The sequence below is a fragment of the Ips typographus genome, linkage group LG15 (assembly GCF_016097725.1).
Source record: "Ips typographus isolate SLU linkage group LG15, UJ_Ityp_2.0, whole genome shotgun sequence".
NCBI lineage: Eukaryota > Metazoa > Arthropoda > Insecta > Coleoptera > Curculionidae > Ips > Ips typographus.
In genome coordinates, this window is record NC_138436.1 from 9,065,973 (window position 1) to 9,093,157 (window position 27,185).

A 27,185-nucleotide genomic window follows, 5' to 3' on the forward strand; every position below is an offset into this window, starting at 1 on the left:
ATGTAATCATATTTTTGGAAACCTCACAGTCTGGACTATATTTTACCTTCCTAGACTTTTAGTCATAAAATGTCAAATAACCGAGTTATTAAGGGTCAAAGCAACAGTAGTCATAATAATTGTCATGGTTTGTAACACGTGAATTTGACGCCCTCTGGCGGCCAAACGGCACAAGCTATTGAATCATGTAGCCATATTTTTGGAAACCTCACAGTCTGGACTATATTTTACCTTCCTAGACTTTTAGTCATAAAATGTCAAATAACCGAGTTATTAAGGGTCAAAGCAACAGTAGTCATAATAATTGTCATGGTTTGTAACGCGTGAATTTGACGCCCTCTGGCGGCCAAACGGCACAAGCTATTGAATCATGTAATCATATTTTTGGAAACCTCACAGTCTGGACTATATTTTACCTTCCTAGACTTTTAGTCATAAAATGTCAAATAACCGAGTTATTAAGGGTTAAATCAACCAAGCCTGTCCTCCAGCCGCCATTGTTTCCCCCATCTCCTGGAGGACAAACAAACGGCCGTTGTTTTGTTCGCTCGCGTGGGCGTCATGGAATTTCCGTTTAATTCGAATTCAATTAGGAAAACTGCGAAATTGAAGGTTGTTTTCGTTTTTTTTCACCTCTCTACATACCGCACGTCGCAAATAATTACATTTCCGTGAAAAAACAAGTTTTGATGCTTTAAATAGACTTTTAATGTTTCCAACTAATTAATAAAGTAATTAAACAGAAAAAAAAACCGTCCAAATAGTGGGAAAATTGACAATTTTTGCGTTACACAACAAAGAAACTTCTTTCCAACATATTGAATCATTTTTGTATATGAAACGTGTTTTTTTACCCAATCAACCAATCAACGGCGCTGTGAGCTGTCTTTTTGATTCAGTGACATTTCGCTGTCAAGTGTCAAATAAGCGAGTTATTCAAGGTCAAAAGTGTCAAAAATCCACTAAATAGTGACTGGCATAACTTTGACGCCCCCTAGCGCCCAAACCACTTAACTAACCAACTTAAGTAATCATATTTTTGGAAAGCTCTCATTGTGAGCTATCTTTTTGATTCAGTGATATTTTCCTGTCAAGTGTCAAATAAGCGAGTTATTCAAGGTCAAAAGTGTCAAAAAACCACTAAACAGTGACTTGTATAACTTTGACGCCCTCTAGCGCTCAAACCACTTAACCAATCAATTTATGTAATGACATTTTTGAAAAGCTCTCATTGTGAGCTATCTTTTTGATTCAGTGACATTTTGCTGTCAAGTGTCAAATAAGCGAGTTAATCAAGGTTAAAGTGTCAAAAGTGTCAAAAAACTACTAAACAGTGACTTGTATAACTTTGACGCCCTCTAGCGCTCAAACCACTTAACCAATCAATTTATGTAATGACATTTTTGAAAAGCTCTCATTGTGAGCTATCTTTTTGATTCAGTGACATTTTGCTGTCAAGTGTCAAATATGCGAGTTATTCAAGGCCAAAGTGTAAAAAGTGTCAAAAAACTACTAAACAGTGACTTGTATAACTTTGACGCCCTCTAGCGCTCAAACCACTTAACCAATCAATTTATGTAATGACATTTTTGAAAAGCTCTCATTGTAAGCTATCTTTTTGATTCAGTGACATTTTGCTGTCAAGTGTCAAATAAGCGAGTTAATCAAGGTTAAAGTGTCAAAAGTGTCAAAAAACCATTCTACAGTGACTTGTATAACTTTGACGCCCTCTAGCGCTCAAACCACTTAACCAATCAATTTATGTAATGACATTTTTGAAAAGCTCTCATTGTAAGCTATCTTTTTGATTCAGTGACATTTTGCTGTCAAGTGTCAAATAAGCGAGTTATTCAAGGCCAAAGGGTCAAAAAAACCACTAAACATGTTTTTTTCGTGCTTTTGTTTGACCAGAAATTCGAAATGGCGGCCAAGGACGCCATTTTGCATGTCAAATTCTAAATCTACGTGAAATTCCCTTTAAAATGAGTTGCAACATCGTTTTTTCACCAGAAATTCAAAATGGCGGCCAGGGACGAAGAATTTCGCGTAGACTCAGAAAATGACAGTCAAAATGGCGTCCCCGTCCGCCATTTTGAATTTTTGGTTAAAAAAACGATGTTGCACCTCATTTTAAAGCAAATTTCGCGTAGATTCAGAAAATGACTGTATAACTGTGACTTGTATAACTTTGACGCCCTCTAGCGGCCAAACCACTTAACCAATCAACTTAAGTAATGTCATTTTCAGAAAGCTCTCACTATGAGCTATCTTTTTGATTCAGTGACATTTTGCTGTCAAGTGTCAAATATGCGAGTTAATCAAGGTTAAAGTGTCAAAAATTCACTTTTGAGTCTCTAGCGGCCAAACCACTTAACTAATCAACTTAAGTAATAACATTTTTGGAAAGCTCTCACTGTGAGCCATGTTTTTGATTCAGTGACATTTCTCTGTCAAGTGTCAAGTAAGGGAGTTATTCAAGGTCAAATGTGTCAAAAAACCACTAAACAGTGACTTGTATAACTTTGACGCCCTCTAGCGCCCAAACCACTTAACCAATCAATTTATGTAATCATATTTTTGGAAAGCTCTCACTGTGAGCTATCTTTTTGATTCAGTGACATTTTGCTGTCAAGTGTCAAATAAGCGAGTTAATCAAGGTTAAAGTGTCAAAAGTGTCAAAAAACTACTAAACAGTGACTTGTATAACTTTGACGCCCTCTAGCGCTCAAACCACTTAACCAATCAATTTATGTAATGACATTTTTGAAAAGCTCTCATTGTGAGCTATCTTTTTGATTCAGTGACATTTTGCTGTCAAGTGTCAAATAAGCGAGTTATTCAAGGCCAAAGTGTCAAAAAACTACTAAACAGTGACTTGTATAACTTTGACGCCCTCTAGCGCTCAAACCACTTAACCAATCAATTTATGTAATGACATTTTTGAAAAGCTCTCATTGTGAGCTATCTTTTTGATTCAGTGACATTTTGCTGTCAAGTGTCAAATAAGCGAGTTATTCAAGGCCAAAGTGTCAAAAAACTACTAAACAGTGACTTGTATAACTTTGACGCCCTCTAGCGCTCAAACCACTTAACCAATCAATTTATGTAATGACATTTTTGAAAAGCTCTCATTGTGAGCTATCTTTTTGCTTCAGTGACATTATGACGTCAAGTGTCAAATAAGCGAGTTATTCAAGGCCAAAGAGTCAAAAAACCACTAAAAATGTTTTTTTTTTTCGTGTTTTCGTTTGACCAGAAATTCAAAATGGTGGCCAGGTACGCCATTTTGCATGTCAAATTCTAAATCTACGTGAAATTCCCTTTAAAATGAGTTGCAACATCGTTGTTTCTCCAAAAATTCAAAATGGCGGTCAGGGACGAAGAATTTCGCGTAGATTTCGAATTTGACATGCAAAATGGCGTCCACGTCCGCCATTTTGAATTTTTGGTTAAAAAAACGATGTTGCACCTCATTTTAAAGCAAATTTAGCGTAGATTCAGAAAATGACAGTTAAAATGGCGTCCACAACCGCCATTTTGAATTTTTAGTTAAAAAACGATGTTACACCTCATTTTAGAGCAAATTTAGCGTAGATTCAGAAAATGACTGTATAACTGTGACTTGTATAACTTTGACGCCCTCTAGCGGCCAAACCACTTAACCAATCAACTTAAGTAATGTCATTTTCAGAAAGCTCTCACTATGAGCTATCTTTTTGATTCAGTGACATTTTGCTGTCAAGTGTCAAATAAGCGAGTTATTCAAGGCCAAAGTGTCAAAAGTGTCAAAAAACCACTAAACAGTGACTTGTATAACTTTGACGCCCTCTAGCGCTCAAACCACTTAACCAATCAACTTATGTAATGACATTTTTGGAAAGCTCTCACTGTGAGCTATCTTTTTGATTCAGTGACATTTCGCTGTCAAGTGTCAAATAAGCGAGATATTTGAGATTAGGTGAATGGGTCGCGCAATTCATTGGTCGCGCAATTAGTGCAATAATTTGACATTTGAAACGGTCACGTGACCATACGATTCAACGTTTGCAACGAGTCACGTGACTTGGTCATTGAAAAGAGTCACGTGCTCTGCAGGGGGGGGGGGGGGGGTTTGAACGCAGTGTGACGTCACCACCAATAACCATAAGTAATTTCTTTAAAACAAACAATTTTTAATCGAAAACTAAACAGATTTTGTGGTGCAATGTTATATGTTTGGTTCATCCTGTATATGGTGGCCGAATATACAGGGTGTCCCATGTGATGAAAATCTAGCGAGGAAACAAAAGGTCGTAGGGATACGCTTCGACGATGGCGTTGCCAGTTTCCATGAAAACGTTACTCAACGCCTTCTCGATGATCGGTAATAGTTCCTTGATGAACACGTCCCAGCTTTTGTTTACTACGTCATTGATCATGGTCACTAGAAAAATTGAAAAAATGACAGAGCGCGCGCGCGCGAGAGCGAGAGAGAGAGAAACGCCACTTACGTAGCACTTTGTCGCTGTTGAACAGATTTGCCAATTGGACAGTACCGCCCCCTATGAGAATTTTCAAATCGATCGACTGGTACGTCATGTATTTTTGTCCGTTGCGTTCGTTTAACGCTCCGTGCAGTACGGCCCTGGTACTAATGTCGGCTGTCAAAACAAAAAAATGTCAAAAAATGACATTTCTGACGTTTTTGACAGACTCACTGACGTTCGTCTCCAAATTGCCGTCACCCTTCACCGGTACCATCAACAGTTTGCCGTCGATGTGGTACTGGGCCTCGATGCGCAATTTCGGAATGTCCACGTCCACCACGAACTGTAGACTGTCCAAATCCGCACTGAAATATCGAAACAGTGTTGTATCTTCCCTGAAAGCTGACACTTTGGGCTACATTTTTGCTTCAGTGACATTTTGACGTCAACTGTCAAATAAGCGAGTTATTCAGTGACAAAGAGACAAGTGTCAAGAAAACACTTTTTTTGTCGTCTAGTGACTTTAACGTCCTCTAGCGGCCAAACCGTCCAATCAATCACGTGGTTTTATGACATTTTCTGAAAGCTGACACTTTGGGCTACACTTTTGTTTCAGTGACATTTTGACGTCAACTGTCAAATAAGCGAGTTATTCAGTGACAAAGAGACAGGTGTCAAGAAAACATTTTTTTTGTCGTCTAGTGACTTTAACGTCCTCTAGCGGCCAAACCGTCCAATCAATCACGTGGTTTTATGACATTTTCTGAAAGCTGACACTTTGGGCTACATTTTTGTTTCAGTGACATTTTAACGTCAACTGTCAAATAAGCGAGTTATTCAGTGACAAAGAGACAAGTGTCAAGAAAACATTTTTTTTGTCGTCTAGTGATTTTAACGTCCTCTAGCGGCCAAACCGTCCAATCAATCACGTGGTTTGATGACATTTTCTGAAAGCTGACACTTTGGGCTACATTTTTGTTTCGGTGACATTTTAACGTCAACTGTCAAATAAGCGAGTTATTCAAGGCCAAAGTAATCAGTGTCAAAATTAGTTTGAGGTGGAAACCCTGTTGATTTTGACGCCCTCTAGCGGCCAAACGACTAAACCGATTAACTTAAGCGGCCATATTTTCTGAAAGCTGACACTTTGGGCTACATTTTTGCTTCAATGACATTTTGACGTCAACTGTCAAATAAGCGAGTTATTCAGTGACAAAGAGACAAGTGTCAAGAAAACACTTTTTTTGTCGTCTAGTGACTTTAACGTCCTCTAGCGGCCAAACCGTCCAATCAATCACGTGGTTTTATGACATTTTCTGAAAGCTGACACTTTGGGCTACATTTTTGTTTCAGTGACATTTTAACGTCAACTGTCAAATAAGCGAGTTATTCAGTGACAAAGAGACAGGTGTCAAGAAAACATTTTTTTTGTCGTCTAGTGACTTTAACGTCCTCTAGCGGCCAAACCGTCCAATCAATCACGTGGTTTGATGACATTTTCTGAAAGCTGACACTTTGGGCTACACTTTTGTTTCAGTGACATTTTGACGTCAACTGTCAAATAAGCGAGTTATTCAGTGACAAAGAGACAGGTGTCAAGAAAACATTTTTTTTGTCGTCTAGTGACTTTAACGTCCTCTAGCGGCCAAACCGTCCAATCAATCACGTGGTTTTATGACATTTTCTGAAAGCTGACACTTTGGGCTACATTTTTGTTTCAGTGACATTTTAACGTCAACTGTCAAATAAGCGAGTTATTCAGTGACAAAGAGACAAGTGTCAACATTAGTTTGAGGTGGAAACCCTGTTGATTTTGACGCCCTCTAGCGGCCAAACGACTAAACCGATTAACTTAAGCGGCCATATTTTCTGAAAGCTGACACTTTGGGCTACATTTTTGTTTCAGTGACATTTTGACGTCAACTGTCAAATAAGCGAGTTATTCAAGGCCAAAGTGAAAAGTGTCAAAATTAGTGTGAGGTGGTAACCCTGTTGATTTTGACGCCCTCTAGCGGCCAAACGACTAAACCGATTAACTTAAGCGGCCATATTTTCTGAAAGCTGACACTTTGGGCTACATTTTTGTTTCAGTGACATTTTAACGTCAACTGTCAAATAAGCGAGTTATTCAAGGCCAAAGTGAAAAGTGTCAAAATTAGTGTGAGGTGGTAACCCTGTTGATTTTGACGCCCTCTAGCGGCCAAACGACTAAACCGATTAACTTAAGCGGCCATATTTTCTGAAAGCTGACACTTTGGGCTACATTTTTGTTTCAGTGACATTTTGACGTCAACTGTCAAATAAGCGAGTTATTCAAGGCCAAAGTGAAAAGTGTCAAAATTAGTTTGAGGTGGAAACCCTGTTGATTTTGACGCCCTCTAGCAGCCAAACGACTAAACCGATTAACTTAAGCGGCCATATTTTCTGAAAGCTGACACTATGGGCTACATTTTTGCTTCAATGACATTTTGACGTCAACTGTCAAATAAGCGAGTTATTCAAGGCCAAAGTGAAAAGTGTCAAAATTAGTTTGAGGTGGAAACCCTGTTGATTTTGACGCCCTCTAGCGGCCAAACGACTAAACCGATTAACTTAAGCGGCCATATTTTCTGAAAGCTGACACTTTGGGCTACATTTTTGTTTCGGTGACATTTTAACGTCAACTGTCAAATAAGCGAGTTATTCAAGGCCAAAGTGAAAAGTGTCAAAATTAGTTTGAGGTGGAAACCCTGTTGATTTTGACGCCCTCTAGCGGCCAAACGACTAAACCGATTAACTTAAGCGGCCATATTTTCTGAAAGCTGACACTTTGGGCTACATTTTTGTTTCGGTGACATTTTAACGTCAACTGTCAAATAAGCGAGTTATTCAAGGCCAAAGTGAAAAGTGTCAAAATTAGTTTGAGGTGGAAACCCTGTTGATTTTGACGCCCTCTAGCGGCCAAACGACTAAACCGATTAACTTAAGCGGCCATATTTTCTGAAAGCTGACACTTTGGGCTACATTTTTGTTTCAGTGACATTTTGACGTCAACTGTCAAATAAGCGAGTTATTCAGTGACAATTAGTGTATACCTTAATCCTCGTACGAAAAAATCGGAACAACCCCAGGCGCTGACGTTTGACACGTCAATTCGCATTCCTGCCGCTTCTTCGGCAAACAGTTCGGGCATAATCAACGGTTCCAGTCGTGGTATGTTATGTTCGGGAACCCCTGGAAACATTTCACGTCACGTGACTGGTACTGGCCAATCGGAAACGCCCGTTTCCGAGATATCTCGACCGAAAACGACGGTTCGTTCGTTCCAGAACGTTCTAGAAGCTTCTATGAGCCTCCAGAACATTCCAAACGCTTTTGGAATGATCTAGAACTATTTGGAAGCTTTCAGAACGTTCTAGAACCTTCCTGAACATTCTAGAAACTTTCACCACCTTCTAGAAGCTTTTGGAGTGGTTTAGAATGTTTGAGAAAGTTCTAGAAGATTCTATCAGCTTCCAGAACATTCTAGACGCGTTTGGAATGATTTACAACTATTTGGAAGCTCTCAGAACGTTCTAGAACCTTCCTGAACATTCTAAAAACTTTTACTACCTTCTAGAAGCTTTTGGAATGGTTTAGAATGTTTGAGAAAGTTCTAGAAGTTTCTAGAAACTTCCAAAACACTAAATAACTTTTCGAAACCTCGTGAAAGCTTCAATATCCTTCTACAATTCTCCAGGACATTGTTAGAACGTTTGAGAACATTCTAATGTCTTTTGGAAAATTTTAGAAGATTCTATAAACTTCCAAAACATTCTAGAATTTTTAAAGACATTCTAGAAAATGTTAGAAAGTTCCAGAAGATTCTATAAATCTCCAAAACATTCTAGACGCTTTTGGAAGCATTCAGAACGTTCTAGAACCTTCCTGAACGTTCTAAAAACTTTTACCACCTTCTAGAAGCTTTTGGAATGGTTTAGAATGTTTGAGAAAGTTCTAGAAGTTTCTAGAAACTTCCAAAACACTAAATAACTTTTCGAAACCTCGTGAAAGCTTCAATATCCTTCTAGAATTCTCCAGGACATTGTTAGAACGTTTGAGAACATTCTAATGTCTTTTAGAAAATTTTAGAAGATTCTATAAACTTCCAAAACATTCTAGAATTTTTAAAGACATTCTAGAAAATGTTAGAAAGTTCCAGAAGATTCTATAAATCTCCAAAACATTCTAGACGCTTTTGGAAGCATTCAGAACGTTCTAGAACCTTCCTGAACATTCTAAAAACTTTTGCCACCTTCTAGAAGCTTTTGGAATGGTTTAGAATGTTTGAGAAAGTTCTAGAAGATTCTATCAGCCTCTAGAACATTCTAGACGCTTTTGGAATGATCCAGAACTATTTGAAAACTTTCAGAAGGTTCTAGAACCTTCCTGGATATTCTAGAAACTTTTAGAACATTTTGAAAGTTCTTGAACAATGTAGAACCTTCTAGAAGTTGCTGAAACAGTTTGGAACCTTCTAAGGCTTTATAGAACCATCTAGAACCTTCCAATACTGTTTCAAACCTTCTAGAGTGTTCTAAAATTATCTAGAACCTTCTTAAACATTTTAGAACCTTCTAGAAGTTGCTAAAACAGTTTGGAACCTTCTACGGCTTTACAGAACCATCTAGAACCTTCCAACACTGTTTCAAACCTTCTAGAGTATTCTAAAATCATCTAGAACCTTCTTGAACGTTTTAGAATCTTCTAGAAGTTGCTGAAACAGTTTGGAATCTTTTAAAACTTTACAGAACCATCTAGAACCTTCCAACACTGTTTCAAAGCTTCTAGGGCATTCTAAAACCATCTAGAACTTTCTTGAACGTTTTAAAACCTTCTAGAAGTTGATAAAACAGTTTGGAACCTTCTCAGAATCATCTATAACCTTCTTGAACAATGTAGAACCTTCTGGAATCTTCTAGAAGTTACTGAAACAGTTTGGAACCTTCTAAGGCTTTACAGAACCATCTAGAACCTTCCAACACTGTTTTAAAGCTTTTAGGGCATTCTAAAACCATCTAGAACTTTCTGGAACATTTTAAAACCTTCTGGAATCTTCTAGAAGTTGTGTTAAAACAGTTTGGAACCTTCTAAGACTTTACAGAACCATCTAGAACCTTTCAACACTGTTTCAAAGTTTCTAGGGCATTCCAAAACCATCTAGAACCTTTTAGAACCTTCTGGAGTCTTCTAGAAGTTGATAAAACAGTTTGGAATCTTCTAAGGCTTTACAGAACCATCTAGAAACTTCCAACACTGTTGAAAACCTTCTAGGGCATTCTAAAACCATCTAGAACCTTCTTGAACGTTTTAGAACCTTCTAGAAGTTGCTGAAACAGTTTGGAATCTTTTAAAACTTTACAGAACCATCTAGAACCTTCCAACACTGTTTCAAACCTTCTAGGGCATTCTAAAACCATCTAGAACCTTCTTGAACATTTTAGAACCTTCTAGAAGTTGCTGAAACAGTTTGGAACCTTCTAAGGCTTTACAGAACCATCTAGAAACTTCCAACACTGTTTCAAAGCTTCTAGGGCATTCTAAAACCATCTAGAACCTTCTAGAACATTTTAGAACCTTCTAGAAGTTGATAAAACAGTTTGGAACCTTCTAAGGCTTTACAGAACCCTCTAGAACCTTCCAACACTGTTTCAAAGCTTCTAGGGCATTCTAAAACCATCTAGAATATTTTAGAACCTTCTAGAAGTTGATAAAACAGTTTGGAACCTTCTAAGGCTTTACAGAACCATCTAGAACCTTCCAACACTGTTTTAAAGCTTCTAGGCCATTCTAAAACCTTCTAGAAGTTGCTGAAACAGTTTGGAACCTTCTAAGGCTTTACAGAACCATCTGGAACCTCCCAACACTGTTTCAAAGCTTCTAGGGCATTCTAAAACCATCTAGAACTTTCTGGAACATTTTAAAACCTTCTGGAATCTTCTAGAAGTTGTGTTAAAACAGTTTGGAACCTTCTAAGACTTTACAGAACCATCTAGAAACTTCCAACACTGTTTCAAACCTTCTAGGGCATTCTAAAACCATCTAAAACCATCTAGAACCTTTTAGAACCTTCTGGAGTTTTCTAGAAGTTGATAAAACAGTTTGGAACCTTCTAACGCTTTACAGAACCCTCTAGAACCTTCCAACACTGTTTCAAAGTTTCTAGGGCATTCCAAAACCATCTAGAACCTTTTAGAACCTTCTGGAGTCTTCTAGAAGTTGATAAAACAGTTTGGAACCTTCTAAGGCTTTACAGAACCATCTAGAATCTTCTTGAATATTTTAGAACCTTCTGGAATCTTCTAGAAGTTGCTGAAACAGTTTGGAACCTTCTAAGGCTTTACAGAACCATCTAGAACCTTCCAACACTGTTTTAAAGCTTCTAGGCCATTCTAAAACCTTCTAGAAGTTGCTGAAACAGTTTGGAACCTTCTAAGGCTTTACAGAACCATCTGGAACCTCCCAACACTGTTTCAAAGCTTCTAGGGCATTCTAAAACCATCTAGAACTTTCTGGAACATTTTAAAACCTTCTGGAATCTTCTAGAAGTTGTGTTAAAACAGTTTGGAACCTTCTAAGACTTTACAGAACCATCTAGAAACTTCCAACACTGTTTCAAACCTTCTAGGGCATTCTAAAACCATCTAAAACCATCTAGAACCTTTTAGAACCTTCTGGAGTTTTCTAGAAGTTGATAAAACAGTTTGGAACCTTCTAACGCTTTACAGAACCCTCTAGAACCTTCCAACACTGTTTCAAAGCTTCTAGGGCATTCTAAAACCATCTAGAACATTTTAGAACCTTCTAGAAGTTGATAAAACAGTTTGGAACCTTTTAAGACTTTACAGAACCATCTAGAGCCTTCTTGAATATTTTAGAACCTTCTGGAATCTTCTAGAAGTTACTGAAACAGTTTGGCACCTTCAAAGGCTTTACAGAACCTATAGAAGATTCTAGAAGTTTTCGGAACGTTTAGAAAGCTTTAAAAATGTTTTAAAACCTTCTAGGACATTCTAGAATATTTTAAAATTCACTTTACGTTACGTTCTTTGGGAAACCTTTTTAGAGACCGTTGGTATAGATTGGGTTCTAGAATGTTTTGGTATCAAAAAAGGCCAACTTTCTGTGGAAAATAATTCCACAGATTTTCCACAGGATCCTATGGAATTTCTGTGGAATAATAAATACCATTGATCAGATAAGGTCGAAGATCCTCCACGGAGGCCATCATGCAAGCGGTTAAATTCGGATCGTCTCTCTTGCACACGTGCAGAAAAGAAGCTGCGTGGCGAAAAAAAAAAAATTGAGAACTAAGGGGAGAAAGTGAAAAAAAAACTTACGCAAATCCATGGAAGTAGCGAATTTCAGTAGGAAAACGAACAAAAAGAGCGATTTTAACCACATTTTCTCGTACAAAACGATTTTTTTTCAGTTTTGGGTGCTATTTATGCGATTTGCGTGCTTAATTGGACAGGAAATGGGGAAAAAAACGAACTATACTTTACCTGTAAACTGGTGATTTAGGCGAAATTAGTGGAAAATTCCATTTTTGCAAAATCGGTGTGCATTTCGTATATTTATTATACAGAATAATCAATTATTACTTTTTTTTTTTTACTTTTTTCTTTAAATATACAACTTAACAATAATATAACAAATTATTATAACACAAAAAATTTGTAATGTACAATTTAAGCCGGAAAATTAAGAGGCTCAGTGGAGGAGAGAAAAAAATTAATATTTTTTTTTTTTAAACTAAAATAGGTATATAATTATTGTATATAATATAGAGTGGTATTATTTAATAAATATTAAAAAATATTTTTTTCCAGAAAAAAGTGTAACTGAGCCCCTAAAAAAAAAAAAAAAAAAAATTTTTTTTTCAAAATTTAATTTTTTTTTTTTTTTTTTCTAAATTGAATTACTCTCTTCTTTGATTTTTTTTGGAAAAAAAAAAAAATTAGTCCGTATTTACACGCACTTCACTACGGCACCGCGAACACTAACTAAACTTACTCCGTAAATTTATAAAGTTTTTTTTATTCAAAAAATTATCCGACTAAATTTTTTTTGTCTCATATTTCACTAGTACGCGCACCTGCCGTTAGGCGTCCTCCGCGTTCGACGAACTCTCGTCGTCCTCCTCGTTCTCCCTCAATTGAGTGAAGAAACTGGTTAACTGAATAAAGGCCACGCCTGCGCAGACAAAAAAAAATACTTAACCTCAAAAAAAAAAAAAAAAAAAAAAAAAAATGCAAACCTTTGCCCTCCTTTTCCGCCGGATCTTGGCTCTCGTGCCACGCTATGAAGCTTTCCTGGCTAAAGGTCGAGTCTTCGTAGAGTTTATTGCAGATTGACAGCAACAATCCTGTCAAAACAACAAAAATGACAGTTCTGTCGAGCACGTGCGCAAAAATTGCTCTCTTGCGAATTTTTTGTAACTTTAGCGGTTTCAGAGTTATTTAGAAACTCACTTCACGGCCAGGAAATTTAAAACCTGTTTTTGACAGGACATTCAAAATGGCGCCCGCGGACGCCATTTTGTCTGTCACTTTCTGAATCTACTCGAAATTGTCTTTAAAATGAGATGCAACACGGTTTTTTTTGAGAGGCAATTCAAAATGGCGTCCGCGGACGTCATTTTGTCTGTAATTTTATTTTTAAACCGGAAATTGAGAGGTGTAACATTTTGACAGAAAATTCAGAATGGCGGACTCATTTTAAAAGAAATTTTGCGTAAATTCAGAAAATGACTGTCAGTTTAACGTTATCTGTCACTCGGTTCGAGAAAATTCAAAATGGCGGCCAAAATTTGAAAAAATCGAGTTTATACTCATTTTTGACTAATTTGGGGTCAGAGAATTCATTGGAACTGTCAGTTTTACTCCAACTGTCACTGAATTGGAGAAAATCCAAGATGGCGGCCAAAATTTGAAAAAGTCGAGTTTATACTCATTTTCGACTAATTTGGGGTCGGGGAGTGCAAATCAACTGTCAGTTTTACTCCAACTGTCACTGTAAGAGAGGAAATCCAAGATGGCGGCCAAAATTTGAAAAAACCAAGTTTATACTCATTTTCGACTAATTTGGGGTCAGGGAATTCATTGAAACTGTCCGTTTTACTCCAACTGTCACTGTAAGGGAGGAAATCCAAGATGGCGGCCAAAATTTGAAAAAACCAAGTTTATACTCATTTTCGACTAATTTGGGGTCAGGGAATTCATTGGAAATGTCAGTTTGACGTTAAGTGTCACTGGAAGGAAGAAAATCCAAGATGGCGGCCAAAATTTGAAAAAACCAAGTTTATACTCATTTTCGACTAATTTGGGGTCGGGGAGTGCAAATCAACTGTCAGTTTTACTCCAACTGTCACTGTAAGAGAGGAAATCCAAGATGGCGGCCAAAATTTGAAAAAACCAAGTTTATACTCATTTTCGACTAATTTGGGGTCAGGGAATTCATTGAAACTGTCCGTTTTACTCCAACTGTCACTGTAAGGGAGGAAATCCAAGATGGCGGCCAAAATTTGAAAAAACCAAGTTTATACTCATTTTCGACTAATTTGGGGTCAGGGAATTCATTGGAAATGTCAGTTTGACGTTAAGTGTCACTGGAAGGAAGAAAATCCAAGATGGCGGCCAAAATTTGAAAAAACCAAGTTTATACTCATTTTCGACTAATTTGGGGTCAGAGAATTCATTAGAACTGTCAGTTTTACTCCAACTGTCACTGAATTGGAGAAAATCCAAGATGGCGGCCAAAATTTGAAAAACTCGAGTTTATACTCATTTTCGACTAATTCGAGGTCAGGGAGTGCAAAGCAACTGTCAGTTTTACTCCAACTGTCACTGTAAGGGAGGAAATCCAAGATGGCGGCCAAATTTAAAAAAATCAAGTTTATACTCGTTTTCGACTAATTTGGGGTCGGGGAATTCATTGGAACTGTCAGTTTTACTCCAACTGTCACTGTAAGGGAGGAAATCCAAGATGGCGGCCAAATTTAAAAAAACCAAGTTTATACTCGTTTTCGACTAATTTGGGGTCAGGGAATTCATTGGAACTGTCAGTTTGACGTTAAGTGTCACTGGAAGGAAGAAAATCCAAGATGGCGGCCAAAATTTAAAAAATCGAGTTTATACTCGTTTTCGACTAATTTGGGGTCGGGGAATTCATTGGAACTGTCAGTTTTACTCCAACTGTCACTGTAAGGGAGGAAATCCAAGATGGCGGCCAAATTTAAAAAAATCAAGTTTATACTCGTTTTCGACTAATTTGGGGTCAGGGAATTCATTGGAACTGTCAGTTTTACTCCAACTGTCACTGTAAGGGAGGAAATCCAAGATGGCGGCCAAATTTAAAAAAATCAAGTTTATACTCGTTTTCGACTAATTTGGGGTCGGGGAATTCATTGGAAATGTCAGTTTGACGTTAAGTGTCACTGGAAGGAAGAAAATCCAAGATGGCGGCCAAAATTTAAAAAATCGAGTTTATACTCGTTTTCGACTAATTTGGGGTCGGGGAATTCATTGGAAATGTCAGTTTGACGTTAAGTGTCACTGTAAGGGAGAAAATCCAAAATGGCGGTCAAATTTTTAAAAACCAAGTTTATACTCATTTTCGACTAATTTGGGGTCAGGGAATTCATTGGAAATGTCAGTTTGACGTTAAGTGTCACTGGAAGGAAGAAAATCCAAGATGGCGGCCAAAATTTAAAAAATCGAGTTTATACTCATTTTCGACTAATTTGGGGTCAGGGAATTCATTGGAACTGTCAGTTTTACTCCAACTGTCACTGTAAGGGAGGAAATCCAAGATGGCGGCCAAATTTAAAAAAACCAAGTGTATACTCGTTTTCGACTAATTTGGGGTCAGAGAATTCATTGGAATTGTCAGTTTGACGTTAACTGTCACTCTAAGGGAGAAAATCCAAGATGGCGGCCAAAATTTAAAAAATCGAGTTTATACTCGTTTTCGACTAATTTGGGGTCAGGGAGTGCAAAGCAACTGTCAGTTTTACTCCAACTGTCACTGTAAGAGAGGAAATCCAAGATGGCGGCCAAATTTAAAAAAATCAAGTTTATACTCGTTTTCGACTAATTTGGGGTCAGGGAATTCATTGGAAATGTCAGTTTGACGTTAAGTGTCACTGGAAGGAAGAAAATCCAAGATGGCGGCCAAAATTTAAAAAATCGAGTTTATACTCGTTTTCGACTAATTTGGGGTCGGGGAATTCATTGGAACTGTCAGTTTTACTCCAACTGTCACTGTAAGGGAGGAAATCCAAGATGGCGGCCAAATTTAAAAAAATCAAGTTTATACTCGTTTTCGACTAATTTGGGGTCGGGGAATTCATTGGAAATGTCAGTTTGACGTTAAGTGTCACTGGAAGGAAGAAAATCCAAGATGGCGGCCAAAATTTAAAAAATCGAGTTTATACTCGTTTTCGACTAATTTGGGGTCGGGGAATTCATTGGAAATGTCAGTTTGACGTTAAGTGTCACTGTAAGGGAGAAAATCCAAGATGGCGGCCAAATTTAAAAAAACCAAGTGTATACTCGTTTTCGACTAATTTGGGGTCAGAGAATTCATTGGAATTGTCAGTTTGACGTTAACTGTCACTCTAAGGGAGAAAATCCAAGATGGCGGCCAAAATTTAAAAAATCGAGTTTATACTCGTTTTCGACTAATTTGGGGTCAGGGAGTGCAAAGCAACTGTCAGTTTTACTCCAACTGTCACTGTAAGGGAGGAAATCCAAGATGGCGGCCAAATTTAAAAAAATCAAGTTTATACTCGTTTTCGACTAATTTGGGGTCAGGGAATTCATTGGAAATGTCAGTTTGACGTTAAGTGTCACTGGAAGGAAGAAAATCCAAGATGGCGGCCAAAATTTAAAAAATCGAGTTTATACTCGTTTTCGACTAATTTGGGGTCGGGGAATTCATTGGAACTGTCAGTTTTACTCCAACTGTCACTGTAAGGGAGGAAATCCAAGATGGCGGCCAAATTTAAAAAAATCAAGTTTATACTCGTTTTCGACTAATTTGGGGTCGGGGAATTCATTGGAAATGTCAGTTTGACGTTAAGTGTCACTGGAAGGAAGAAAATCCAAGATGGCGGCCAAAATTAAAAAAATCGAGTTTATACTCGTTTTCGACTAATTTGGGGTCGGGGAATTCATTGGAAATGTCAGTTTGACGTTAAGTGTCACTGGAAGGAAGAAAATCCAAGATGGCGGCCAAAATTTAAAAAATCGAGTTTATACTCGTTTTCGACTAATTCGAGGTCAGGGAGTGCAAAGCAACTGTCAGTTTTACTCCAACTGTCACTGTAAGGGAGGAAATCCAAGATGGCGGTCAAAATTAAAAAAATCGAGTTTATACTCGTTTTCGACTAATTTGGGGTCGGGGAATTCATTGGAAATGTCAGTTTGACGTTAAGTGTCACTGGAAGGAAGAAAATCCAAGATGGCGGCCAAATTTAAAAAAACTAAGTTTATACTCGTTTTCGACTAATTTGGGGTCAGGGAATTCATTGGAAATGTCAGTTTGACGTTAAGTGTCACTGGAAGGAAGAAAATCCAAGATGGCGGTCAAAATTACAAAAATCGAGTTTATACTCGTTTTCGACTAATTTGGGGTCGGGGAATTCATTGGAAATGTCAGTTTGACGTTAAGTGTCACTGGAAGGAAGAAAATCCAAGATGGCGGCCAAATTTAAAAAAACTAAGTTTATACTCGTTTTCGACTAATTTGGGGTCAGGGAATTCATTGGAAATGTCAGTTTGACGTTAAGTGTCACTGGAAGGAAGAAAATCCAAGATGGCGGCCAAAATTAAAAAAATCGAGTTTATACTCGTTTTCGACTAATTTGGGGTCGGGGAATTCATTGGAAATGTCAGTTTGACGTTAAGTGTCACTGGAAGGAAGAAAATCCAAGATGGCGGCCAAAATTTAAAAAATCGAGTTTATACTCGTTTTCGACTAATTCGAGGTCAGGGAGTGCAAAGCAACTGTCAGTTTTACTCCAACTGTCACTGTAAGGGAGGAAATCCAAGATGGCGGTCAAAATTAAAAAAATCGAGTTTATACTCGTTTTCGACTAATTTGGGGTCGGGGAATTCATTGGAAATGTCAGTTTGACGTTAAGTGTCACTGGAAGGAAGAAAATCCAAGATGGCGGCCAAATTTAAAAAAACTAAGTTTATACTCGTTTTCGACTAATTTGGGGTCAGGGAATTCATTGGAAATGTCAGTTTGACGTTAAGTGTCACTGGAAGGAAGAAAATCCAAGATGGCGGTCAAAATTACAAAAATCGAGTTTATACTCGTTTTCGACTAATTTGGGGTCGGGGAATTCATTGGAAATGTCAGTTTGACGTTAAGTGTCACTGGAAGGAAGAAAATCCAAGATGGCGGCCAAATTTAAAAAAACTAAGTTTATACTCGTTTTCGACTAATTTGGGGTCAGGGAATTCATTGGAAATGTCAGTTTGACGTTAAGTGTCACTGGAAGGAAGAAAATCCAAGATGGCGGCCAAAATTAAAAAAATCGAGTTTATACTCGTTTTCGACTAATTTGGGGTCGGGGAATTCATTGGAAATGTCAGTTTGACGTTAAGTGTCACTGGAAGGAAGAAAATCCAAGATGGCGGCCAAAATTTAAAAAATCGAGTTTATACTCGTTTTCGACTAATTCGAGGTCAGGGAGTGCAAAGCAACTGTCAGTTTTACTCCAACTGTCACTGTAAGGGAGGAAATCCAAGATGGCGGTCAAAATTAAAAAAATCGAGTTTATACTCGTTTTCGACTAATTTGGGGTCGGGGAATTCATTGGAAATGTCAGTTTGACGTTAAGTGTCACTGGAAGGAAGAAAATCCAAGATGGCGGCCAAATTTAAAAAAACTAAGTTTATACTCGTTTTCGACTAATTTGGGGTCAGGGAATTCATTGGAAATGTCAGTTTGACGTTAAGTGTCACTGGAAGGAAGAAAATCCAAGATGGCGGTCAAAATTACAAAAATCGAGTTTATACTCGTTTTCGACTAATTTGGGGTCAGGGAATTCATTGGAAATGTCAGTTCTCACCTTGAGGATACTCCAGTTTGCGAACGAGCGCTTGCAGCGCGTACAAACACTGCAATTCGTAATGCAAATTCGCGTCGACGTACTTCTGGATCAGTTTCGTGTTGCTCGAGAGCACGTCCGGTTGCAGTTTGTTTTTCGCGATCGAATTCTCAAAGATGGCCGTCGCCAACGTGCGAATAAAGTCGTTTTCTTTCACGCGACCTCCCACGTTCGCCTGAAATTTTTGCAATTTTTATTTATTTTTTATTATTTTATTATTATTTTTTTAAATATTTTTTTTTTTAATTTTTTTTTTATTTTTTTATTTATTTTTTATTATTTTATTATTATTTTTTATAATTTTTTTTATTTATTTTTTTTAATTTAATTTTTTTTTTAATTTTTTTTTATTTTTTTTCTAAATATTTTTTTATTTTTTTTTTATTTTTTTTTTTATTTATTTTTTATTATTTTATTAATTTTTTTTGTTTTTTATTTTTTTTATATTTTTTTTTTATTTTTTTTATATTTTTTTAATTTTTTTATTTTTTTTACATTTTTTTCTTATTATAACGACAACACTTACCGAGATCCAATTGACGATATCGTCAAACGGCGCCCTTTCCTGAAGGAATCGCGACAATTTCTGTTGGATCTCGTCGTAGGACAAGAGAAGACCTTCGCCGACCGGGAAATCACCGCCCAATAAAAAGTCCAAGTTCTGAAAACGATTTTTCCATCATGTCAATCCGTTTCCAAATCACTTTTCCACTTTTCTAGCCGATTTTCATGCTTCCAAGTCAGTTTTCTCGTCAATTTTTAAGTTTCCAAGTCAATTTTTAAGCTTTCTAGTCAATTTTTAAGTTTCCGAGTCAATTTTTAAGTTTTCTAGTCAATTTTTAAGTTTTCTAGTCAATTTTCATGCTGACAAGTCAATTTTTAAATTTTCTAGTCAATTTTTAAGTTTCCGAGTCAATTTTTAAGTTTTCTAGTCAATTTTCATGCTTCCAAGTCAATTTTTAAGTATTCCTGTCAATTTTCAAGTTTCCAAGTCAATTTTTAAGTTTCCAAGTCAATTTTCAAGTTTTCTAGTCAATTTTTATGCTTCCAAGTCAATTTTTAAGTTTTCCAGTCAATTTTCATGCTTCCAAGTCAATTTTTAAGTATTCCTGTCAATTTTCAAGTTTCCAAGTCAATTTTCAAGTTTCCAAGTAAATTTTTAAGTTTTCTAGTCAATTTTCATGCTTCCAAGTAAATTTTTAAGTTTCCAAGTAAATTTTTAAGTTTTCTAGTCAATTTTCATGCTTCCAAGTCAATTTTTAAGTTTTCTAGTCAATTTTCATGCTTCCAAGTTAATTTTTAAGTATTCCTGTCAATTTTCATGCTTCCAAGTCAATTTTTAAGTTTCCAAGTCAATTTTCAAGTTTTCTAGTCAATTTTTAAGTTTCCAAGTCAATTTTTAAGTTTCCAAGTCAATTTTTAAGTATTCCTGTCAATTTTCAAGTTTCCAAGTCAATTTTTAAGCTTTCTAGTCAATTTTCATGCTTCCAAGTCAATTTTTAAGCTTTCTAGTCAATTTTCATGCTTCCAAGTCAATTTTTAGGCTTTCTAGTCAATTTTCAAGTTTCCAAGTCAATTTTTAAGTTTTCTAGTCAATTTTCATGCTTCCAAGTCAATTTTTAAGTATTCCTGTCAATTTTCAAGTTTCCAAGTCAATTTTTAAGTTTCCAAGACAATGTTTAAGTTTTCTAGTGAGTTTTTAAGTTTTTTTAGTCAAATTTCAAGTTTCTAAGACAATTTTTAAGGTTTTTTAATGAGTTTTCATGTTTTTTAGTCAATTTTCAAGTTTCCAAGTCAATTTTTAAGTTTTCTAGTAAATTTTCATGCTTCCAAGTCAATTTTTAAGTTTTCTAATCAATTTTCAAGTTTCCAAGTCAATTTTTAAGCTTTCTAGTAAATTTTCCTTTGAATTTGACTTGAAAATTGACTGAAAACCTTGCAAATGCATTAAAAAACTTGAAAACTCAATAGAAAATATAAAAACTGCCTTGGAGACTTGAAAATTGACTAGAAAGCTTAAAAATCAACTTGGAAACTTGAAATTTGTCTAAAAAACTTAAAATCTGTTCTGGAAACTTGAAAATTGGCTAAAAAAACTGAAAAACTCTTTAGACTACTTAAAAAACTGCCTTGGAGACTTGAAAATTGATTAAATAACTTGAAAACTCACTAGAAAACTCAAAAACCGCCTTGGAAACTTGAAAATTGACTAAAAAACATGAAAACTCACTAAAAAAACTTAAAAATTGTCTTAGAAACTTGAAATTTGACTAAAAAAATTTAAAAACTCACTAGAAAACTTAAACATTGTCTTGGAAACTTGAAAATTGACTGGAAAACTTGCAAATGGATTAAAATACTTAAAATCTGCCTTGGAGACTTGAAAATTGCCTAAAAAACATGAAAATGCATTAAATAACTTGAAAACTCACTAGAAAACTTAAAAACTGCCTTAGAAACTTGAAAATTGACCAAAAAGCTTAAAAAATTACTAGAAACTTTCAAATGGATTAAAATACTTAAAAACTGCCTTGGAGACTTGAAAATTGACTAAAAAACATGAAAACTCATTAAAAAAACTTAAAAATTGTCTTAGAAACTTGAAATTTGACTAAAAAAACTTAAAAACTCACTAGAAAACTTAAACATTGTCTTGGAAACTTGCAAATGAACTAAAAAACTTGAAAATGCATTAAATAACTTGAAAACTCACTAGAAAACTTAAAAACTGCCTTAGAAACTTGAAAATTGATCAAAAAACTTAAAAATTTACTAGAAACTTTGCAAATGGATTAAAAAACTTAAAAACTGACTTGGAGACTTGAAATTTGCCTAAAAAACTTGAAAATGGATTAAACAACTTGAAAACTCACTAGAAAACTTAAAAACTGCCTTAGAAACTTGAAAATTGATCAAAAAACTTAAAAAAGTATTAGAAACTTTGCAAATTGATTAAAAAACTTAAAAACTGACTTGGAGACTTGAAATTTGCCTAAAAAACTTGAAAATGGATTAAACAACTTGAAAACTCACTAGAAAACTTAAAAACTGCCTTAGAAACTTGAAAATTGATCAAAAAACTTAAAAAAGTATTAGAAACTTTGCAAATAGATTAAAAAACTTAAAAACTGACTTGGAGACTTGAAAATTGACTAAAAAACGTAAAAATTGTCTTAGAAACTTGAAATTTGACTAAAAAAATTTAAAAACTCACTAGAAAACTTAAACATTGCCTTGCAGACTTGAAAATTTACTAAAAAACTTGAAAATGGATTAAATAACTTGAAAACTCACTAGAAAACTTAAAAACTGCCTTAGAAACTTGAAAATTGACCAAAAAACTTAAAAATTTACTAGAAACTTTGCAAATGGATTAAAAAACTTAAAAACTGACTTGGAGACTTGAAATTTGCCTAAAAAACTTGAAAATGGATTAAACAACTTGAAAACTCACTAGAAAACTTAAAAACTGTCTTAGAAACTTGAAAATTGATCAAAAAACTTAAAAAAGTATTAGAAACTTTGCAAATAGATTAAAAAACTTAAAAACTGACTTGGAGACTTGAAAATTGACTAAAAAACGTAAAAATTGTCTTAGAAACTTGAAATTTGACTAAAAAAATTTAAAAACTCACTAGAAAACTTAAACATTGCCTTGCAGACTTGAAAATTTACTAAAAAACTTGAAAATGGATTAAATAACTTGAAAACTCACTAGAAAACTTAAAAACTGCCTTAGAAACTTGAAAATTGACCAAAAAACTTAAAAATTTACTAGAAACTTTGCAAATGGATTAAAAAACTTAAAAACTGACTTGGAGACTTGAAATTTGCCTAAAAAACTTGAAAATGGATTAAACAACTTGAAAACTCACTAGAAAACTTAAAAACTGCCTTAGAAACTTGAAAATTGATCAAAAAACTTAAAAAAGTATTAGAAACTTTGCAAATTGATTAAAAAACTTAAAATCTGCCTTGGAGACTTGAAATTTGACTAAAAAACTTGAAAATGCATTAAATAACTTGAAAACTCACTAGAAAACTTAAAAACTGCCTTAGAAACTTGAAAATTGACCAAAAAACTTAAAAATTTACTAGAAAACTTGAAATTCACTAGAAAACTTAAAAATTGACTAAAAAACGTAAAAATTTACTAGAAAACTTAAAAATTGACTTGGTAACTTGAAATTTGACTAAAAAACATAAAAAACCTGTTCTGAAAACTTGAAACTCACTAGAAAACTTAAAATCTGCCTTAGAAACTTGAAAATTGACCAAAAAACTTAAAAATTTACTAGAAACTTTGCAAATGGATTAAAAAACTTAAAAACTGACTTGGAGACTTGAAATTTGCCTAAAAAACTTGAAAATGGATTAAACAACTTGAAAACTCACTAGAAAACTTAAAAACTGCCTTAGAAACTTGAAAATTGATCAAAAAACTTAAAAAAGTATTAGAAACTTTGCAAATTGATTAAAAAACTTAAAATCTGCCTTGGAGACTTGAAATTTGCGTAAAAAACTTGAAAATGCATTAAATAACTTGAAAATTCACTAGAAAACTTAAAAACTGCCTTAGAAACTTGAAAATTGACCAAAAAACTTAAAAATTTACTAGAAACTTTGCAAATGGATTAAAATACTTAAAAACTGACTTGGAGACTTGAAAATTGACTAAAAAACTTGAAAATGGATTAAATAACTTGAAAACTCACTAGAAAACTTAAAAACTTGAAAATTGACCAAAAAACTTAGAAATTTACTAGAAACTTTGCAAATGGATTAAAAAACTTAAAAACTGACTTGGAGACTTGAAAATTGACTAAAAACTTGAAAATGGATTAAATAACTTGAAAACTCACTAGAAAACTTAAAAACTTGAAAATTGACCAAAAAACTTAGAAATTTACTAGAAACTTTGCAAATGGATTAAAATACTTAAAAACTGACTTGGAGACTTGAAAATTGACTAAAAAACTTGAAAATGGATTAAATAACTTGAAAACTCACTAGAAAACTTAAAAACTGCCTTAGAAACTTGAAAATTGACCAAAAAACTTAAAAATTTACTAGAAACTTTGCAAATGGATTAAAATACTTAAAAACTGACTTGGAGACTTGAAAATTGACTAAAAAACTTGAAAATGGATTAAATAACTTGAAAACTCACTAGAAAACTTAAAAACTTGAAAATTGACCAAAAAACTTAGAAATTTACTAGAAACTTTGCAAATGGATTAAAATACTTAAAAACTGACTTGGAGACTTGAAAATTGACTAAAAAACTTGAAAATGGATTAAATAACTTGAAAACTCACTAGAAAACTTAAAAACTTGAAAATTGACCAAAAAACTTAGAAATTTACTAGAAACTTTGCAAATGGATTAAAATACTTAAAAACTGACTTGGAGACTTGAAAATTGACTAAAAAACTTGAAAATGGATTAAATAACTTGAAAACTCACTAGAAAACTTAAAAACTGCCTTAGAAACTTGAAAATTGACCAAAAAACTTAAAAATTTACTAGAAACTTTGCAAATGGATTAAAATACTTAAAAACTGACTTGGAGACTTGAAAATTGACTAAAAAACTTGAAAATGGATTAAATAACTTGAAAACTCACTAGAAAACTTAAAAACTTGAAAATTGACCAAAAAACTTAGAAATTTACTAGAAACTTTGCAAATGGATTAAAAAACTTAAAAACTGACTTGGAGACTTGAAAATTGACTAAAAAACTTGAAAATGGATTAAATAACTTGAAAACTCACTAGAAAACTTAAAAACTGCCTTAGAAACTTGAAAATTGACCAAAAAACTTAAAAATTTACTAGAAACTTTGCAAATGGATTAAAATACTTAAAAACTGCCTTGGAGACTTGAAAATTGACTAAAAAACTTGAAAATGGATTAAATAACTTGAAAACTCACTAGAAAACTTAAAAACTGCCTTAGAAACTTGAAAATTGACCAAAAAACTTAAAAATTTACTAGAAACTTTGCAAATGGATTAAAATACTTAAAAACTGACTTGGAGACTTGAAAATTGACTAAAAAAGTTAAAAACTGTCTTGGAAAGTTTGAATTAATTCGAAAACCGATTTCCACTTACATTTTCCTTGACGAAGGCCTCGACTTCGCCCGAGGGCATAAAATTGTCCAATTGCAAAGCGGAACGTTGCCAAATCGTCTTGAGGAAATTCGGACCTTTCTCCTTGACAACGTACGCAAACAACGGCTTCAGCAGTCGCTTCGCTTGATTGTCCCGCACGATTCCCGACGCGTCCAATTGCCGATGCAACGTCGCCAACGGCAACGCCTCCTCCAACAGTAACGGCACTGAAACGAATACGACGTTGACGACGACGATATGACAACACCGCCTCCCAGCACGCAGACTCACCAATATCTTCGGCAAAATACTGCCACACCTGCGGTATGTCGATGACGAGGTCCTCCCAGGAAGCGAGCAGATCGGCGAGGCCTTTGAGGTAATCGTCGACGGTCACGTGGCCCAACTGAACTAGTTTCGCGAACAGTTCGCCCGTTTTCAGTCTCGCCGTTTGCGATTTTTCAAGAATGAAATTGTAACTGAAACAACAAACCTCCGGTTTTTACAACTTTCCAAACATTTTTACGCCTTCTGGAACATTTTTAGACCTTCTACAACATTTTTAAAGTATTCGAAACATTTTTACGCCTTCTGAAACATTTTTAAAGTATTCGAAACATTTTTACGCCTTCTGGAACATTTTTAGACCTTCTACAACATTTTTAAAGTATTCGAAGCATTTTTACGCCCTCTACAACATTTTTAAAGTATTCGAAACATTTTTACGCCTTCTGGAACATTTTTAGACCTTCTACAACATTTTTAAAGTATTCGAAACATTTTTACGCCTTCTGAAACATTTTTAAAGTATTCGAAACATTTTTACGCCTTCTGGAACATTTTTAGACCTTCTACAACATTTTTAAAGTATTCGAAGCATTTTTACGCCTTCTGAAACATTTTTAAAGTATTCGAAACATTTTTACGCCTTCTGAAACATTTTTAAAGTATTCGAAGCATTTTTACGCCCTCTACAACATTTTTAAAGTATTCGAAACATTTTTACGCCTTCTGCAACATTTTGAGAACTTCTGCGACATTTGTAGACCTCCTAGAAACATTTTTAGGTCTCCTGCAACGTTTTTAAAGCATTCGAAACATTTTTGCGTCTTCTGGAACATTTGTAGACTTTCTAGAAACATTTTTAGTTCTCCTGCAACGTTTTTGAAGTATTCGAAACATTTTTACGTCTTCTGGAACATTTTCACTTCTCCTTGGAGTTAGTATACCGGGTGATGAAAAAATTGTGGGGAGGCTACTATCAAACGCCATTCCCAGGACCGTTTTAGTCCTCGTGGTGTTAGCGAATCCACCCCGTATATAATTTGATTTAGCATAAAAGTAACACGACTTGCCTATAGTAAATCAGGTAAGCCGTTGACTAATTTATGCACAAAATGTATTATAAAAAAAAAATTAAAACGACCATTGAACAACTCGGTTATTTGACAACTGACGTCAAAATGTCATAGAAGAGCAAAGATAGGTCACATTCTAAGCTTTCCAAAAATATCCCCGCATGAGTTGATTGGTTGCCCCGTTTGGCCGCCAGAGGCCGTCAAAGTCATCTTAGACAAAAATGTCGTTTTTTTGACACGGCTTGCTTTGATCCTAAATAACTCGCTTATTTGACAGCTGACGACAAAATGTCATAGAAAACAAAAGATAGGTCACATTCTAAGCTTTCCAAAAATATCCCCACATGAGTTGATTGATTGCCACGTTTGGCCGCCAGAGGCTGTCAAAGTCACCCTTGACAAAAATGTCGTTTATTTGACGCGGGTTGCTTTGACATCAAATAACTCGGTTATTTGACAACTGACGTCAAAATGTCATAGAAGAGTAAAGATAGGTCACATTCTAAGCTTTCTAAAAATGTCCCTACACAAGTAAATTGGTTGCACCGTTTGGCCGCCAGAGGCCGTCAAAGTCATCTTAGACAAAAATGTCGTTTTTTTTTGACGTGGGTTGCTTTGACCTCAAATAACTCGGTTATTTGACAACTGACGTCAAAATGTCATAGAAGAGCAAAGATAGGTCACATTCTAAGCTTTCCAAAAATATCCCCGCATGAGTTGATTGGTTGCCCCGTTTGGCCGCCAGAGGCCGTCAAAGTCAACTTAGACAAAAATGTCGTTTTTTTGACACGGCTTGCTTTGATCCTAAATAACTCGCTTATTTGACAGCTGCCGTCAAAGTGTCATAGAAAACAAAAGATAGGTCACATTCTAAGCTTTCCAAAAATATCCCCACATGAGTTGATTGATTGCCACGTTTGGCCGCCAGAGGCTGTCAAAGTCACCCTTGACAAAAATGTCGTTTATTTGACGCGGGTTGCTTTGACATCAAATAACTCGGTTATTTGACAACTGACGTCAAAATGTCATAGAAGAGTAAAGATAGGTCACATTCTAAGCTTTCTAAAAATGTCCCTACACAAGTAAATTGGTTGCACCGTTTG

General features: G+C 35.2%; 2 protein-coding genes across 7 annotated transcripts in view; both read right to left on the reverse strand.

Moving 5' to 3' along the window:
• Positions 1 to 27,185, reverse strand: part of LOC145738349 (eukaryotic translation initiation factor 4 gamma 1-like) — an 81,222-nt gene that overhangs the window by 3,353 nt on the left and 50,684 nt on the right. For 4 of the 6 annotated variants that reach the window (XM_081993150.1, XM_081993149.1, XM_081993148.1 and 1 more), the window contains 4 exons: positions 25,016 to 25,203; positions 24,725 to 24,951; positions 19,136 to 19,270; positions 18,571 to 18,784 (listed from right to left, as the gene is read on the reverse strand). In XM_081993150.1, coding sequence (XP_081849276.1) covers positions 18,571 to 18,784; positions 19,136 to 19,270; positions 24,725 to 24,951; positions 25,016 to 25,203 — 764 coding nt within the window. Of the gene's footprint in view, positions 1 to 12,043; positions 12,681 to 12,744; positions 12,853 to 18,570; positions 18,785 to 19,135; positions 19,271 to 24,724; positions 24,952 to 25,015; positions 25,204 to 27,185 lie in introns of those variants that run through there. The other 2 variants (XM_081993154.1, XM_081993153.1) reach the window with 1 other exon arrangement.
• LOC145738350 (circadian clock-controlled protein daywake-like) lies at positions 4,152 to 11,979 on the reverse strand. The gene is made up of 6 exons (XM_081993155.1): positions 11,825 to 11,979; positions 11,673 to 11,765; positions 7,541 to 7,679; positions 4,698 to 4,831; positions 4,491 to 4,640; positions 4,152 to 4,423 (listed from the first exon to the last, which is right to left on the reverse strand). Exons 1-6 carry the CDS (start codon positions 11,886 to 11,888, stop codon positions 4,272 to 4,274), a joined length of 732 nt encoding a protein of 243 aa, XP_081849281.1. The 5' UTR covers positions 11,889 to 11,979; the 3' UTR covers positions 4,152 to 4,271.